The sequence below is a fragment of the Mobula hypostoma genome, chromosome 19 (assembly GCF_963921235.1).
Source record: "Mobula hypostoma chromosome 19, sMobHyp1.1, whole genome shotgun sequence".
Taxonomy (NCBI): Eukaryota; Metazoa; Chordata; class Chondrichthyes; order Myliobatiformes; family Myliobatidae; genus Mobula; species Mobula hypostoma.
In genome coordinates, this window is record NC_086115.1 from 65810817 (window position 1) to 65827830 (window position 17014).

Genomic DNA, 17014 nt, shown 5'->3' on the forward strand with positions numbered 1-17014 from the left:
GCATATACTGTAATTGATTTACTAATTTATTTAATTTTTTTCTTCCATATTATGTATTGCATTAAACTGCTGCTGTGAAGTTAACAAATTTTACATCACATACTGGTGATAATAAACCTGATTCTGATTCTTTTCTCTATTTTTATTTATTTCATTGTGAATTGCAGAGTGCAAAAGGCCATTGTTGATACAGTGACTGATCGGATGCCCGTGGAAACTCTTGTCCAGGCGGACCCCAAAGCTGTGAGTAAAATAAAGCGAAAAGCTCGAGGAATCCTTCAGCAAATGGTGGCTAACGTCTCACCAGCTGTGATCAGGTAATTATGATATTGTTCATTAATTTTTTTACTAGTAACCCACATCAATATTTCAGACAACTTACATCAAAGTTGCTGGTGACTCAGTTAGTCCTGACGAAGGGTCTCGGCCTGAAATGTCGACTGCACCTCTTCCTACAGATGCTGCTTGGCCTGCTGCGTTCACCAGCAACTTTGATGTATGTTGCTTGAATTTCCAGCATCTGCAGAATTCCTGTTGTTTGCGTCAATATTTCAGAATATGCTTTGCCAACCATTTGAACTAAATTTGATGGGCTTGTCTTAGGTACTCATCATACAGGCTTATTCTGGCCAGCTCCTGTTCTTAATTTCATGCCGATGTAACATTTTATTTTATTTATCCCTTTGCTTCACAGCACGGAAACAGAAACACATCCATGCCAGTCTTTTTGCCTATCCCAATAATCTCATTCTTCTGTGCCTTGCGTATTTAAGTGCCTGTATAAATGTTGATCAAATAAAGTGATTGTGTCTGAATCCACCACTTCTTGTTGCAATGTGTCAGATATTGATCACTCCCTTAAACTGGTGCATCTTGTTTTTCATACCTCCGACAAGGGAAAAGATTCTGATGCTATACTCTGTCTATGTCTCTTATAATTTTATCCACCTCTATCAGGGTGCTCCTCAGCCTCTTTAACTGAAGGGAAAACAATTCAATTCGAGTTGAATTATCATTCAAAATTATGAAGGGCATAGACAGGGTAAATGCAAGCATTCTTTTTCCGTTGAGGTTGGGTGGGACTACGGTTCAAAGGTCATGGCTTAAGGGTGAAAGGTGAGAAGTTTGAGGGGAAGCTTCTTCACTCAGACGATCATGAGAGTGTGGAATAAGCTGCCAGCACAAGTGGTCCATGCGAGCTTGATTTCAACATTCAAAAAAAGTTTGGATAGTAAGGATATGGAGGTCTATGGTTCCAGTGTAGGTCGATGGCAGTAGGCAGTTTAAATAGTGTCAGCATGAACTAGAACTATGTTATCACTGGAGAGAGTCCAGAGGAAGTTCACAAGGATGATTCCGGGAATGAAGGGGAACATGGGGAATGTTTGGCAGCTTTCGGCCTGTACTTACTTCTAAATTCCAGTATGTGGGGGATATCTCATTGAAACCCTATCAATTGTTGAAAGGACTAGATAGGGTGGATGCGGAGAGGATACTTCCTCTGGTGGGGGTATCCAGAACTAGAGGGCGCAGTCTCAAAATTGAGTGGCAACCCTTTAGAACAGAGGTAAGGGGGAATTTTTTTAGCCAGAGAGTAGTAAATCTGTGGAATGCTCTGCCACAGACTATGGTAGAAGCCAAGTCTGTGCATATATTTAAGGCAGAAGTTGATAGTTTCCTGGTCGGTCAGGGCATCAAGGGACATGGCAAGAAGGCAGGTGTATGGGGTTGAGTGAGATCCGGGATCAGCCACATTGGAATGGCCAGCAAAACTCAATGGGCTCAATGGCCTAATTATGCTCCTATGTCTTATGGTCTTGTAGATGTCGGAAGGCCCTGTTTCTGTGTTATACTTCTGACTCAACCATGCATGAATACCCATGAATACAGCATTATTCCTTGGCAATACACACTACCAACACAGCACAAATCAGACATAGCACATACAAGATAGCGAGCACATAAAGATATCTGTAAGATACAGCCACGCAAAATAAAAGTCCTGATCCAAGTCATGAATGCCGCAGAAATCTGCAGTTGACTACAATACAGCTTGTCTCCTACAAATGGACACTGGGAGCAGCATCATCTCCAGCCTGGATACCTCGCCACACCACATCACATCATCCCTGGTGGAGCAGACTGCCTCTGACACCTCTGTCCTGGCGACTGTAAATAGGTGATACCGCAGCTTGCGGCCAAGTCCTCGCACATACAAAGTAGCAAGTACATATATGATATCAGTAAAATGCAACTATACAAAAAAAAATAGTCCAGACCCTGAGGAAGTGAATGCTGCTGAAATTTGCAGCCGACCACAATGTAGCTTGTCTTCTGCCGAGCAAACACATTTCAGCCTAGACACAGCCACACCGCCCCGTTGGAGCGCACTAGCTCTAACCTTTTGCACCTGGCAGCTTTAAATAGGCAACACTGCAGCTTGTGGCCTAGTCCTCCCTACAACCAAGGCCACACAGCTTCCCTTCCAACTGCTCCTGGTCTCGGCCAGTAAATCAATGAATTAAACTTGCGGCATTCCACATGAAAAATGTAGTATTAGACTGTACACCTCCTTCGTCTCAAGACAGCAGCATGATGTGCAGCTCCTTCGTATTCTCTGCCAATGAGCAACTTGCTAATGGGATAGACCTGTAGTACTTTAAGTTCTTAATATCCAGCAAGATCTTGCAATCATAAAAAAACATTAAAGAAGTACAATAGCACCTTTTGTTGACCCCCAAATAAGCCACTGTGATTGAATGTGCCAATATCTTACCGAAACCAAAAACAAACCCAGCCTACCAATCTCTTGTTGTAATTAAAGTCCCCCAGCCCAATCAACATCTTGGTAAATGCACTCTGCATTCTCTGCAGTACATCGTTATTGTGTGGTACTAGAACTGCACACGATACTTCCAAGTGCAGTCTAGTCAGCTTCTTCTTCCTAAAAACCAGAAGTCTCACCACAGTTTTCCTCCTTCACTTGCTACATGGAATTCCAATATGACAAAGTTTGCATAAAATGTTGATATTGGCACATTATACTCTCTCCTGATTGGTTGCCTTAAAAAGCAAAACAACTAGCTCAGGTACAATTAGTATTTCAAACAGAAGAAAATCTGCAGATGCTGGAAATCCATTTCATTTTTAAATCTTTCTATTAATATAATCTTCTACAGCTATAAAATACAGAGATTTAGCAAATTAGTATATATATAATTAATGAAGCTGAAAAAAAACATATATATGCTAATGAAAAAAAAATTTATAAAAGAAGAAGGGAAAAAGAGAACCCCAGCTAACTAAAATAAAAACCCACTAACTATAAAACAAAAAAAAAAGAGAAAAAAAACCCATTAGGAACCAACTGCTGGAGCGATACACCTTACAATCATTTATATATATATATAAAAAAAAGAAAGCAATAACCACCAATCACATTTATATAATATAAGATTGGATTTATATAATATAAGATTGGAAGGAAACCATGTAAATTGATTCAAATTAAATGATAATATTTAGCAAAAGAGCCCCACCTTCTCTCAAAATCAAATTGGGGGTCAAAAGTTCTACTTCTAATTTTTTCCAAACTAAGACATAACATTACTTGGGAAAACCATTGAATTAGTCTAGGAGCAGAGGTATCTTTCCACTTCAGTAAATTAGCTCTCTTTGCCAAAAATGTGACGAATGCAATTACATGTTGGTTTGAAAACGAAATACGCTGAATATGATGCGGAACTATTCCAAATAGAACAATCAATGTATTAGGTTGTAAATTAATTTTCAAAGCTTTAGAGATTGTAGAAAATAAAGATTTCCAAAAAGATTTCAATGAGGGACATGACCAGAACATATGTGACAAAGTAGCTACTTCATTTTTGTACCTATCACAGTAATTATCTATATTTGGAAATATTTTGGATAGCCTCTCCTTTGTTAAATAATAGCGGTGAACAATTTTAAACTGAATTAAACAATGATTGGCACATATCGAAGAAGAATTAACCATTTTCAAAACTCGCGACCAGTCTTCGTTAACAAAAGTCATATTAACTTCTCTCTACCAATCTTGTTTAATCTTTAGTGAGAGGTTATCTTTTTGTAGTAAAATAAATTATAAATTCTACCAATGGAACCTCTCACTAAGGGATTCATATTGAAAATAGTGTCCAACAAATCAGATTCTTGCATATATGGAAACATAGAAACATATTTTTGTAAAAATGTCTGACCTGTAAATATTTCAAGAAATGTGTGTGAGAGAGAGAGAGAGAATATTTACTAATTAACTCTTCAAAAGACATCAATCGACCATCAGTAAATAAATTTGCAAAAGAACAAATCCCCTTATTTCTCCATAAAAGAAAAATGGGATCGGTAATTGAAGGTTTAAATAGCAAATTTTGAAATACAGGACTAGCCAATTTAAATTGTTTGAAATTAAAAGAGTTGCAGAACTGAAACCAAATCCGTAAGGATTGTTTAATAACAGGGTAGAAATTTAAGTTAGAGATTTTAGCAAGTTGTAAAGGTAATGGAGCTCCTAATAATGAAGTTAAATAAAATTGATTAATAGCTTTAAATTCTAAATCAATCCAAGCTTTTTTTTAGTTCTTATCGAGCCAATATAACCAAAAACATAATTGTCCAATATTAACAGCCCAATAATACAATCTTAAATTAGGTAGCGTGAGTCCACCCTCTTTTTTTAGATTTTTGTAAATGAAAATTATTAACTCTTGGTTTTTTATTATTCCAAATAAAGGATGAAATAGTAGAATCAATTTGATCAAAAATTTTTTGGCTAGAAAAATAGGTATATTTTTGATAAGCCTTTGATAAAGTCCCACATAGGACAAAATTAGGGCACATGGTATTGGGGGCAGAGTACTGACATGGATTGAAAATCGGTTGGCTGACAGAAAACAAAGAGTAGCGATTAACGGGTCCCTTTCGGAACGGCAGGTGGTGACCAGTGGGGTACCGCAGGGTTCAGTGCTGGGACCGCAGCTGTTTACAATATATATTAATGATTTAGATGAGAGAATTAAAAGTAACATTAGAAAATTTGCCGATGACACAAAGCTGGGAGGCAGTGTGAAATGTGAGGAGGATGTTATGAGAATGCAGGGTGATTTGGACAGGCTGGGTGAGTGGGCAGATGCATGGCAGATGCAGTTTAATGTGGATAAATGTGAGGTTATCCACTTTGGTGGTAAGAACGGGGAGGCAGATTATTATCTAAATGGAGTCAAGTTAGGAAAAGGGGAAGCACAACGAGATCTAGGTGTTCTTGTACGTCAGTCACTGAAAGCAAGCATGTAGGTACAGCAGGCAGTGAAAAAAGCTAATGGCATGCTGGCCATCATAACAAGGGGAATTGAGTATAAGAGCAAATAGGTCCTTCTGCAGCTGTACAGGGCCCTGGTGAGACCACACCTGGAGTACTGTGTGCAGTTTTGGTCTCCAAATTTAAAGAAGGACATTCTTGCTATTGAGGGAGTACAGCGTAGGTTCACAAGGTTAATTCCCGGGATGGTGGGACTGTCATATGTCGAAAGATTGGAGCGACTGGGCTTGTATACTCTGGAATTTAGAAGGCTGAGAGGGGATCTTTATAAAATTATTAAGGGATTGGACACACTGGAGGTAGGAAGCATGTTCCCGCTGATGGGTGAGTCCAGAACCAGAGGCCACAGTTTAAGAATTAGGGGTAGGCCATTTAGAACGGAGTTGAGGAAAAACTTTTTCACCCAGAGAGTGGTGGATATATGGAATGCTCTGCCCCAGAAGGCTGTGGAGGCCAAGTCTCTGGATGCTTTCAAGAAAGAGATGGATAGAGCTCTTAAAGATAGCGGAATCAAAGGTTATGGGGAGAAGGCAGGAACTGGATACTGATAGTGGATGATCAGCCATGATCACAGTGAATGGCGCTGTTGGCTCGAAGGGCCGAATGGCCTACTCCTGCACCTATTGTCTATTGTCTATTTTGAAAAATACATAAAAAATCTAGGTAAAATCATCATTCTCACGGCATGAATACGACCTATTAAAGAAAGTGTAAGAGGAATCCATCTAGAAAATAATTGTTTCATAGAGTCCAATAAAGGAACTACATTAGCTTTATAAAGATCTTTATATTTTTTTGTCATGATAATACCCAAATATTTAAAAGAATTCACAATTCTAAATGGAATATCCTTATATATAAAAACAGGAACATTTAAAGGGAGCAATTCACTTTTATTTAAGTTAAGTTTATATTCTGAAAATTTTCCAGAATCATTCAATAATTCCAAAAGATTAGGAATAGATTCTTCAGGATTCGAGATATAAACCAAAAGATCATCTGCATAAAGTGAAATCTTATGTATGGTCCCATTTATAGAAATACCATGAATATTTTTAGCTTCACGAATTGTTATAGCCAAAGGCTCCAATACGAGATTAAATAATAAAGGACTTAATGGACACCCTTGTCGAGTACCTCGTGAAAGTAAGAAAAGGGAGACCTAAGATTATTAGTAATGACGGGAGCGATAGGGTTCTTATAGATCATTTGAATCCACTTATTAAAATTATTACCAAAGCCAAATCTCTCTAATACATTAAATAAATAAGTCCATTCAACTCTATCAAATGCCTTTACTGCATCCAGAGAAATAACACATTGAGGTGTTTTGGATAATGGTGAATATATAATAATCATCAATCTCCGAACATTAGAAAAAGAGTAACGGCCTCTAATAAAGCCTGTTTGATCCATAGAGATAGTTTTAGATAAAATGTTTTCCAAACGGTTAGCCATTATCTTGGAAAGAATTTTAGCATCCACATTTAATAGCGAAATAGGTCTATAAGATGAGCATTCAGTAGGATCTTTATCTTTCTTAAGGATTAAAGAAACAGAAGCTTCATAAAAAGAAGGTAAATTGCCATTCTCAAAAGATTCATGAAATATTTCCAAAAGATATGGAGGAAGTAATTTTTCAAATTTTTTGTAAAATCCTACCGAATAACCATCGAGTCCAGGAGCTTTACCTGATTGCATTGACCATATAGCTTTCTGAATTTCATGCTCAACGATTGGAGCATCAAGATCTGTTGATCTTCAGCAGTAATTTGAGGAAATTTAATCTTATATAAAAAAGCTTTCATTTTAGAAGGATCTGCTGGAAACTGAGATTTATAGAGATCGGAATAAAAATCCTGAAAGATATTAATATCATCATAATTATTTACTATATCTCCATTATCTTTACGAATCTTTAAAATTTGTCTTTTAGCTTTAGCAGCCCTTAATTGGGAAGCGAATAGCCTATTATTTTTATCCCCAAAAATATAAAACTGACTTTTTAATTTAAGCAAACATCCTTCAATAGGATAAGTTAATAATAAATTATATTGTGATTGTAGTTCCACTCTTCTTTTAAACAATTCAATGTTTGGAAAGATTGCGTTGAGATTATCTAATTCTTTAATTTGTTTAGCAATTTTATCTAATTCTATTTTTGTCTGCTTCTTCAACTTAGCTAAATAAGAAATAATCTGACCAAGTAAATAAGTTTTTAACGTATCCCAAATTATTAACTTTGAGACGTTTCCTGTATTATTAAAGTGAAAAAACTCTTTTATCTGTTTCAATAAACTCAACAAAATCTGAACTTTTAACAAATGTTCTGGGAAATGCCAAGGTGGTCTTGTAGAAACATCTTTCAAATCAAATATTAAGTTTAAAGGAGCATGATCAGAAATAACAATTGCATCATATTCACATTTCTGAACATTAAGTAAAAGTCGAGGTTCAGCTATAAAATAGTCGATTCTCGAATATTTATTATGAACATGTGAAAAAAAGGAATATTCTCTATCAGCAGGATGCATATGTCTCCAGACTTTGATTAAACCATAATCAATTAAAAAGGAATTAATAAGTGATGCAGAACGATTAGGGAGTTGATGTCTAGATGATGATTTATCTAACAGGGGATTTAAGCAAATATTAAAATCTCCACCCATTAATAACATATATTCATTTAAATCAGGTAATAGAGCAAAAGTATTTTTAAAAAATGAAGGATTATCAGTATTTGGTCCATATATATTAACCAAAACCATTTTGTTATTGTAAATGGTTCCTTTAACAATCAAAAATCTACCATTAATATCAGATATAATATCCTCCTGATTAAAGGGGATATTGGAATCAATAAAAAAGGAAACACCCCTAATTTTACTTTGAGAGTTTGTGTGAATCTGAGGGTCCTTCCAAAATTTTAAAAATCGATTTTTATCACATAACCTGACATGCATCTCTTGTACAAAAATTATATCAGGTTGGAATCGATTTAATAATTTTAAATGTTTTCTTATGCTTAATAGGATGATTCCAACCACGGACATTCCAACTTAAAACATTTAACTGTTTAACTAACATCATGAAACTTTATATCTAAAGAAAACAGTTAAAGACATGTCAGGATAAACAAATTTTAAGTGGTGGTAATAAACACAATGATAATAATTTGTATACGCTCTGGAATTCCATAATGGGAATAAAAAATAGAAATGAGAAAAAAGAAAAAAACCCACCCAACCTACAAAGCCCAGAAATAAGTCGATGTTAATCGACGCAAGCCCCAAGAAATGCATAGAAGCAATTCTGAACTCCACCTGCCTAAGTAAAAGGTACAAATATAAAAAAGTAATCTGGCTCCCTCTCCTGGATATACGACTCATTACAGTCGACATACAATCCATTACAGTTAAGTTAGAAAAAAACAGCTAACAGAAACGACCTTCAATTTGAAAAGTAACTTTCATAACATTCGATAAGAAAAAAAACACTTCCAAAACAAATTCTTGAAATATTTGCACAAAAAAGAAAACATCGCCATCTTTAAATGTTTACGTCTAACTATAAAACGTAAAAAAAACCCGAATAGTAGTTAAAAGTTCTTAACAAAACCATACAAAGCAAAAAGAAACAATTAAATCGTATATATAGCAAACAGAAAGAAATTCTAAATGGTTTAAAATTTCTACAATCTTCCAATAGATCCCATAAAATATTTTCTAAAGTTAAAACCGTCCAAACCAGTCTATCTCAAAGATAAAAGTACTTTTTAATACCAAGACTTTCTGTACTTCTCAATTCTTCCGATCTCATCATTTCTTATATCGCAAAACGATCGAATAATTGAATTCTTTTAAACCTCAGGCTTCGGACTCATCCGAGAGAGAATTAATAAAACGCAGTGCATCGGCTGGATCTTCAAAGATACGAACCCCAGAGTCTTTAGCGAAAAGTCTTAGTTTAGCTGGATAGAGAAGGAAAGGATTCATCTGTTTTTGAAAGGCCCTTCGCATTACGGTCGCGAATCCAGAGCGTTGTCGAACAACTTCGCGTGGAAAATCTTGAAAGAAACGAATCTCAGAGCCTTGAAATTTAAACAGTCTTTGTTTTCTTGCCAGTTTAATAATACGGTCTTTGTCTCGAATACGGAGGAAACGCACAATAACATGCCTGTCTTTATCTTCTTTTGGAGTTTCGACCCTATGAGCTACCTCGATGTCGGGCAATTGTGAAAATGTCTCAGGAAATAGAGATTGAAACATTTTAGCGAAATAGTCCAGTACGTCGGCAGGTTCTGATTTCTCTCACAATCCAATATTTCGAATGTTATGACGACGAGAACGGATTCCAAATCAACAATCCGACATTGTGCTTTTTCCAAACGAGAAGAAATGTTAGCCGCATTACAGGTTACTTCTTTAAGATCCGAGCTCAAAGAATCAATTTTCCCTCCAAAGGAAGAAGATTTTCTTTTAGTTGAGTTAATTCAGTGACAATAGAGCTCATTTGACTCTGTAATCCGTTAACCCAGGCTGGCTCTTCAGAAGGTTCGTCAGTTTTTTTAGATTTGCCATTACCAGCATCGGGAATTTTTTTTAGTGCTTCTCAAGGTAGCCATAGTTATAATTAACACTTTGCAAGATCCGACTGAATAAAGTTAAAATTTCAAAGTTTAAGTCGGGAAAGGAAGAAATTAAAGGTAGACAGAAAGACACTGTGTCTTACATGTCCACAGGCAGAAGGCGGAGTCCGGAAATCCAAAGCAACCTGCACAAAATGCTGGAGGAACTCAGCGTCAGGCAACACCAATGGAAAATAGTAAACAGTTGACATTTTGGGCTGAGACTCTTCATCAGGACTGGAAAGAAAACAATTAGTATTTGCTGGACCTATTTTAACATTTTGTTTTATTATTATATTCTCATCTAGCTTTTTAATATCTTGCTCAGCAACTAAATTGGTAAATTAGTTTATTGCTGTCACGTTTACTGAGGTACAGTGGGAAAACTGGTCTTGTGTACTGTCCATACAGTTCAGTTCATCACAACAGTGCTTTCAGGTGCTATAACTGCAATAGAATAGAATGCAGAAAAAAGTATTTCTGTACAGAAAAAGTGCAATGCAAGTAGACATAAGATGCCAGGTCAAAATGAGGGAGGCAGTATGGTCAGGTCCATGTTATAGTGTTAGGGAAATATTTCATTAGCTTTATAATAGCAGGATAGAAGTTGTCCTTGAGCCTGATAGTATGTGATTTCAGGTTTTGTCTGACAGAAGGGAGAATGTCGGGGGTGAGTGTGGTCTTTGATTACTAAGACAACAGAAATATAGACAAAGTCAATGGGGGGAAGGCTGCTTTCCATGATATGCTAAGCAATGTACATAATCCTCTGCAGTTTCTTGTGGTCATGGGCAAAGCAGTTGAATCCGGATACTGCATTCTGTGGTGCATCAATAAAAATTGTTAGGGGTCAAATGGAATATGCCAAATTTCTTTACACTCCTAAGCATTTGGAGGTGCTGGTAAGCTTTCCTGACCATGGCATCAACATGGTTAGATGAGGATGAGCTATTGGTGATGTTCGTTCTTGAAAGGCCAGTAAGAACTTTGACAACTAGAAAACAATGTCACTACTTTGCCAACTATTAAAGTTAAAATATTTTTATTTAAAATTATTGAAAAGGTCAAATATTTAAAAATATAATTTAAATTTAACTTGTAGAAAGGTACTTGTCTTCCTCTTTGTCTTTTAATCTGTCTTTGATACGACATGTTCAATGTTAAGAACTTAATGTCATTTTAAATGACTAGATGTCAGTGGTTCCAAACAGGACTGTCAACATTATACAGCAAGACTAAAGTACATGATTCAATGCATAAAATGCAAAAGAAAGTAGGTTAAATAGATTTATTTTGCTAGTTCAAAATTTTGAACATGCCAAACCATTTAAACTACTTACTCCCATCAACCTGCGTCAGGACCATAGCCCTCCATACTCCTAACACTCATGTACCAATCCAAACTTCTCTTAAACGTTGGAACTCAAGCTTGCAGGCATTACGTGTGCTGGCAGCTCATTCCACACTCTCATGACCCACGCATTTCACCTTTCACCCTTAATTCAGACCTCCAGTTATAGTTCCACCTGACCTCAGTGTAAAAAGCCTGCTTGCATTTACCCTATCTATAACCCTCAAAATTTTGGATACCTCTATCAATCTTCTACATTCCAAGTAATAAAGTCATAATCTATTCAATCTTGTAACTCAGCTCCTCCAGCCCCAGCAACATCCTTGTAAATTTTCTCTGTACTTTTTCAATCTTGTTTACATCTTTCCTGAAGGTTTGTGACCAAAACTGCACTCAGTACTCTAAATTAGGCCTCACCAATGTCTTATAAAACTTCAACATAACATCCCATCACCTGTACTCAATACATTGATTTACAGAATGAAGGCCAATGTGCCAAAAGCTTTCTTTACGACCCTATCTACCTGTGATGCCACATTCAGTGAATTATGGACCTGTATTCCCAGATCCCTTTGTTCTACCACACATCTCAGTGCACTACCGTTCACTGTGTAAGACCTACCCCAATTTGCTCGTACCGAATTGCAACACCTCGCACTTGCCTGCATTAAATTTCATCTGCCATTTTTCAGCCCATTTTTCCAGCTGGTCCACATCCTGCTGCAAACTCTGATGGTTTTCCTTGCTGTCCACTGTGCACCCCCATCTGCAAATTTGCTGATCCAGTTAACCAAATTATCATCCAGATCATTGATGCACAGTTCCATGAAAAAGTTTGTGAGCCCTTTGCAATTACCTGGTTTTCTGCATTAATTACTGATAAAATGTGGTCTGATCTTCTTCTAAGTCACGATCAGACAAACACAATCAGTCTAAACTGTACTTTTCATGTGTTTATCAGAACATTATTTAGTCATTCACAGTCCAGGGTGGAAAAAATATATGAACCCTTGTACTTGATAACTGGTAGAACCTCCATTAGCAGCAAATACTTCCACCAAATATTTCCTGTAGCTGGTGATCATACTGTGCAATAGCAAGGGGGAATTTTAGACTATTCCTCCATATAAAACTGTTTCAGTTCATCAATATTTCGGGGATACCTTCCATGGACAGCCCTCTTCAGGTCATGCTGCAGTATCTTAATTGCATTAAGGACTGGACTCTGACTTGGCTATTCCAAAACACAAATTTTCTTCTTTTTAACCCATTCTATTGTTGATTTATTATTGTGTTTAGGATTATTGTCTTGTTACATCATCCAACTTCTTTTAATCTTCAGGTAACAGACTGCTACCCTGATATTCTCCTGTAAAATAGAAAAATAGAGGGCTATGGGTAACCCTAGGTAATTTCTAAGTAAGTACATGTTCGGCACAGCACTGTGGGTCGAAGGGCCTGTATTGTGCTGTAGGTTTTCTATGTTTCTAAAATTTCTTGATACAATTTTGAATTCATTGTTCCCTCAGCAATTGCAAGCTGTCCAGACCTTGCGGTAGTAAAGCAGCCCCAAACCATGATACTCCTTCCACCATGCTTCGGAGTTGGGTTGAGGTTTTGGTGTTGGTGTGCAGTGTCCTTTTTCCTCCAAACATAACGATGCCAAAAAGTTGAACTTTTGTCTCATCTGTCCACTGAACATTGTCCCAGAAGCATTAAGAAACATCCAGGTAGTCTTTTGCAAATTTGAAACATGCGGCAATGTTTTTTTTGAGAGCAATGGTTTCCTCCATGGTGTCCTTCCACGAACACCATTCTTGTTCAGTGTTTTTCTTACACTGGACACATGAACAGAGATTTTAGCAAGTTCTAGAGATTTTTGCAGGACTTTTGTTGTTACCCTTAGGTTCTTTTTCACCTCCTTCAGCATTGCATGTTATGCTCTTGATATGATCTTTGCAGAATGCCCACTCTTAGGGACAGTAACAACAATACTGAATTTCCTCCATTTGTAAACAATTTCCCTTACTGTGGACTGATGAACACCCAGGTCTTTAGAAATGCTTTTGCAGCATTTTCCAGCTTCATGGATCTCTACAATTTTTCCTCTAAGGTCCTCTGAAAGTTGTGATCGAGGCATGGTGCGCATAAACAGATCTTTCTGGAGAAGAGCAGGCTCTGACCATAACCTGACTTATAACCATATAACCATATAACAATTACAGCACGGAAACAGGCCATCTCGGCCCTTCTAGTCCATGCTGCACTCTTACTCTCACCTAGTCCCACCGACCTGCACTCAGCCCATAACCCTCCATTCCTTTCCCGTCCATATAGCTGTCCAATTTAACTTTAAACGACAACATCGAACCTGCCTCAACCACTTCTGCTGGAAGCTCGTTCCACACAGCTACCACTCTCTGAGTAAAGAAGTTCCCCCTCATGTTACCCATAAACTTTCGCCCTTTAACTCTCAACTAATGCCCTCTTGTTTGAATCTCCCCCACTCTCAATGGAAAAAGCCTATCCATGTCAACTCTATCTATCCCCCTCATAATTTTAAATACCTCTATCAAATCCCCCCTCAACCTTCTATGTTCCAAAGAATAAAGACCCAAATTGTTCAACCTTTCTCTGTAACTTAGGTGATGAAAACCCAGGTAACATTCTGGTAAATCTTCTCTGTACTCTCTCTATTTTGTTGACATCTTTCCTATAATTCGGTGACGAAAACTGCACACAATACTCCAAATTTGGCCTCACCAATGCCTTGTACAATTTCAATATTACATCCCAACTCCTATACTCAGTGCTCTGATTTATAAAGGCCAGCATACCAAGAGCTTTCTTCACCACCCTATCCACATGAGATTCCACCTTCAGGGAACTATGCACCATTATTCCTAGATCCTTCTGTTCTACTGCATTCTTCAATGCCCTACCATTTACCATGTATGTCCTATTTTGATTAGTCCTACCAAAATGTAGCACCTCACATTTATCAGCATTGAACTCCATCTACCACCTTTCAGCCCACTCTTCTAACCAGCCTAAATCTCTCTGCAAGCTTTGAAAACCTACTTCATCATCCACAACTCCACCTATCTTAGTATCATCTGCATACTTACTCAACCAATTTACCACCCTATCATCCAGATCATTAATATGTATGACAAATAACATTGGACCCAATACAGATCCCTTTGGCACACCTATAGTCACCGATATCCAATCTGATAAACAGTTATCCACCACCACTCTCTGGCGTCTCCCATCCAGCCACTGCTGAATCCATTTTACTACTTCAGTATTAATACCTAATGACTGAACCTTCCTAACCAACCTTCCGTGTGGGACCTTGTCAAAGGCCTTACTGAAGTCCGTATAGACAACATCCACCGCTTTATCCTCATCAACTTTCCTAGTAACCGCTTCAAAAAATTCAATAAGATTTGTCAAACATGACCTTCCACACACAAATCCATGTTGACTGTTCCTAATCAGACCCTGTCTATCCAGATAATTATATATACCATCCCTAAGAATACTTTCCATCAATTTACCCCCCACTGACGGCAAACTCACAGGCCGATAATTGCTAGGTTTACTCTTAGAACCCTTTTAAAACAATGGAACAACATGAGCAGTACGCCAATCCTCCGGCACCATGCCCGTTTCTAATGACATTTGAAATAATTCTGTCAGAGCCCCTGCTATTTCCACACTAACTTCGCTCAAGGTCCTAGGGAATATCCTGTCAGGACCCAGAGACTTATCCACTTTTAAAAGCTCCAGTACTTTCTCTTCTTTTATCATCATAGTTTCCATAACTACCCTACTTGTTTCTCTTATCTTACCCAATTCAATATCCTTCTCCTCAGTGAATACGGAAGAAAAGAAATTGTTCAGAATCTTCCTCATCTCTTTTGGCTCCACACATAGCTGTCCACTCTGATTCACTAAGGGACCAATTTTATCCCTCACTAACCTTTTGCTATTAATATAACTGTAGAAACCCTTTGGATTTATTTTCACCTTACTTGCCAAAGCAACCTCATATCTTCTTTTAGCTTTTCTAATTTCTTTCGTAAGATTCTTTTTACATGCTTTAAATTCCTCGAGCACCTCATTTACTCCATGCTGCCTACATTTATTGTAGATATCTCTCTTTTTCCAAACCAAATTTCCAATATCCCTTGAAAACCATGGCTCTCTCAAACTTTTAACCTTTCCTTTCAACCTAACAGGAACATAAAGATTCTGTACTCTCAAAATTTCACCTTTAAATGACCTCCATTTCTCTATTACATTCTTCCCATAAAACAAATTGTCTCAATCCACTCCTTCTAAATCCTTTTGCATCTCCTCAAAGTTAGCCTTTCTCCAATCAAAAATCGCAACCCTGGGTCCAGACCTATCCTCCATAATTATATTGAAACTAATAGCATTGTGATCACTGGACCCGAAGTGCTCCCCAACACAAATCTCTGTCACCTGACCTATCTCATTCCCTAACAGGAGATCTAACACTCCCCCTTCTTTAGTTGGTACCTCTATGTATTCCTGCAAAAAACTATCCTGCACACAATTTACAAACTCCAAACCATCCAGCCCTTTTACAGTATGGGCTTCCCAGTCTATGTGTGGAAAATTAAAAGCTCCCACAATCACAACCTTGTGCTTACTACAAATATCTGCTATCTCTTTACAAATTTGCTCCTCTAATTCTCGCTCCCCATTTGGTGGTCTATAATACACCGCCATAAGAGTTACTACACCTTTCCCATTCCTCAATTCCACCTAAATAGCCTCCCTAGACGAGCCCTCTACTCTATCCTGCCAGAGCACCGCTGTAATATTTTCTCTGACAAGCAATGCAACACCTCCCCCTCTTGTCCCTCCGATTCGATCACACCTGAAGCAATTAAATCCAGGAATATTTATTTGCCAATCACACCCCTCCTGTAACCATGTTTCACTAATAGCTACAACATCATATTTCTAGGTATCAATCCATGCTTTAAGCTCCTCCACCTTTCTTATAATGCTCCTAGCATTAAAATAAAAGCATATAAGAAATTTTCCACCTCTTTGTGTGTCTTTATAGGGCAGGGCAGCTTGACAACCCACACTTCCAATCTCGTATCATGGATTGGAACACCTGAATCCAAATAGCTTTTGTAGAAAGCATTACCCTAGAGGTTCACTAACTTTTTTGAACCTAAACTGTGATTCTTTAAATGGTATACTCAGTATTGATGAGAAGAACTACAATTATGTGTTATTAGTTTAGGAAGATTATGCGTGTCTATTATTGTGGCTTAGATGAAGATCAGACCACGTTTTATGAGTAATTAATGTAGAAAACCAGTTAATTGCAAAGAGTTTGCAAACTTGTTATTGCAGCTGTAGGTGACAAATAACAATAGGCCCAGCACAGATCCCTGCCACACCCCACTGTTCATAAGCCTCCAGTCAGAGAGGCAACCATCTACTACGACTCTCTGGCTTCTCCCAGAAAGCCAATGTCAAATCCAATTTACTATCTCATCTTGAATGCCAAGTGACTCAACCTTCTTGATGAACCTCCCATGTGGGTCTTTGTCCAATGCCTTACTAAAGTCCACGTAGCCAACATCCACTACTTTGCCGCCTTCAACTGTCCTGGTAACTTTGAAAA

The 17014-nt window shown here is 37.6% G+C and overlaps 1 protein-coding gene across 5 annotated transcripts in view; it reads left to right on the top strand.

Moving 5' to 3' along the window:
• gpam (glycerol-3-phosphate acyltransferase, mitochondrial) overlaps window positions 1-17014 on the top strand; it is a 179494-nt gene that overhangs the window by 102627 nt on the left and 59853 nt on the right. For all 5 annotated transcript variants that reach the window (XM_063072075.1, XM_063072079.1, XM_063072076.1 and 2 more), the window contains one exon: window positions 168-317. In XM_063072075.1, coding sequence (XP_062928145.1) covers window positions 168-317 — 150 coding nt within the window. The remainder of the gene's footprint in view (window positions 1-167; window positions 318-17014) is intronic.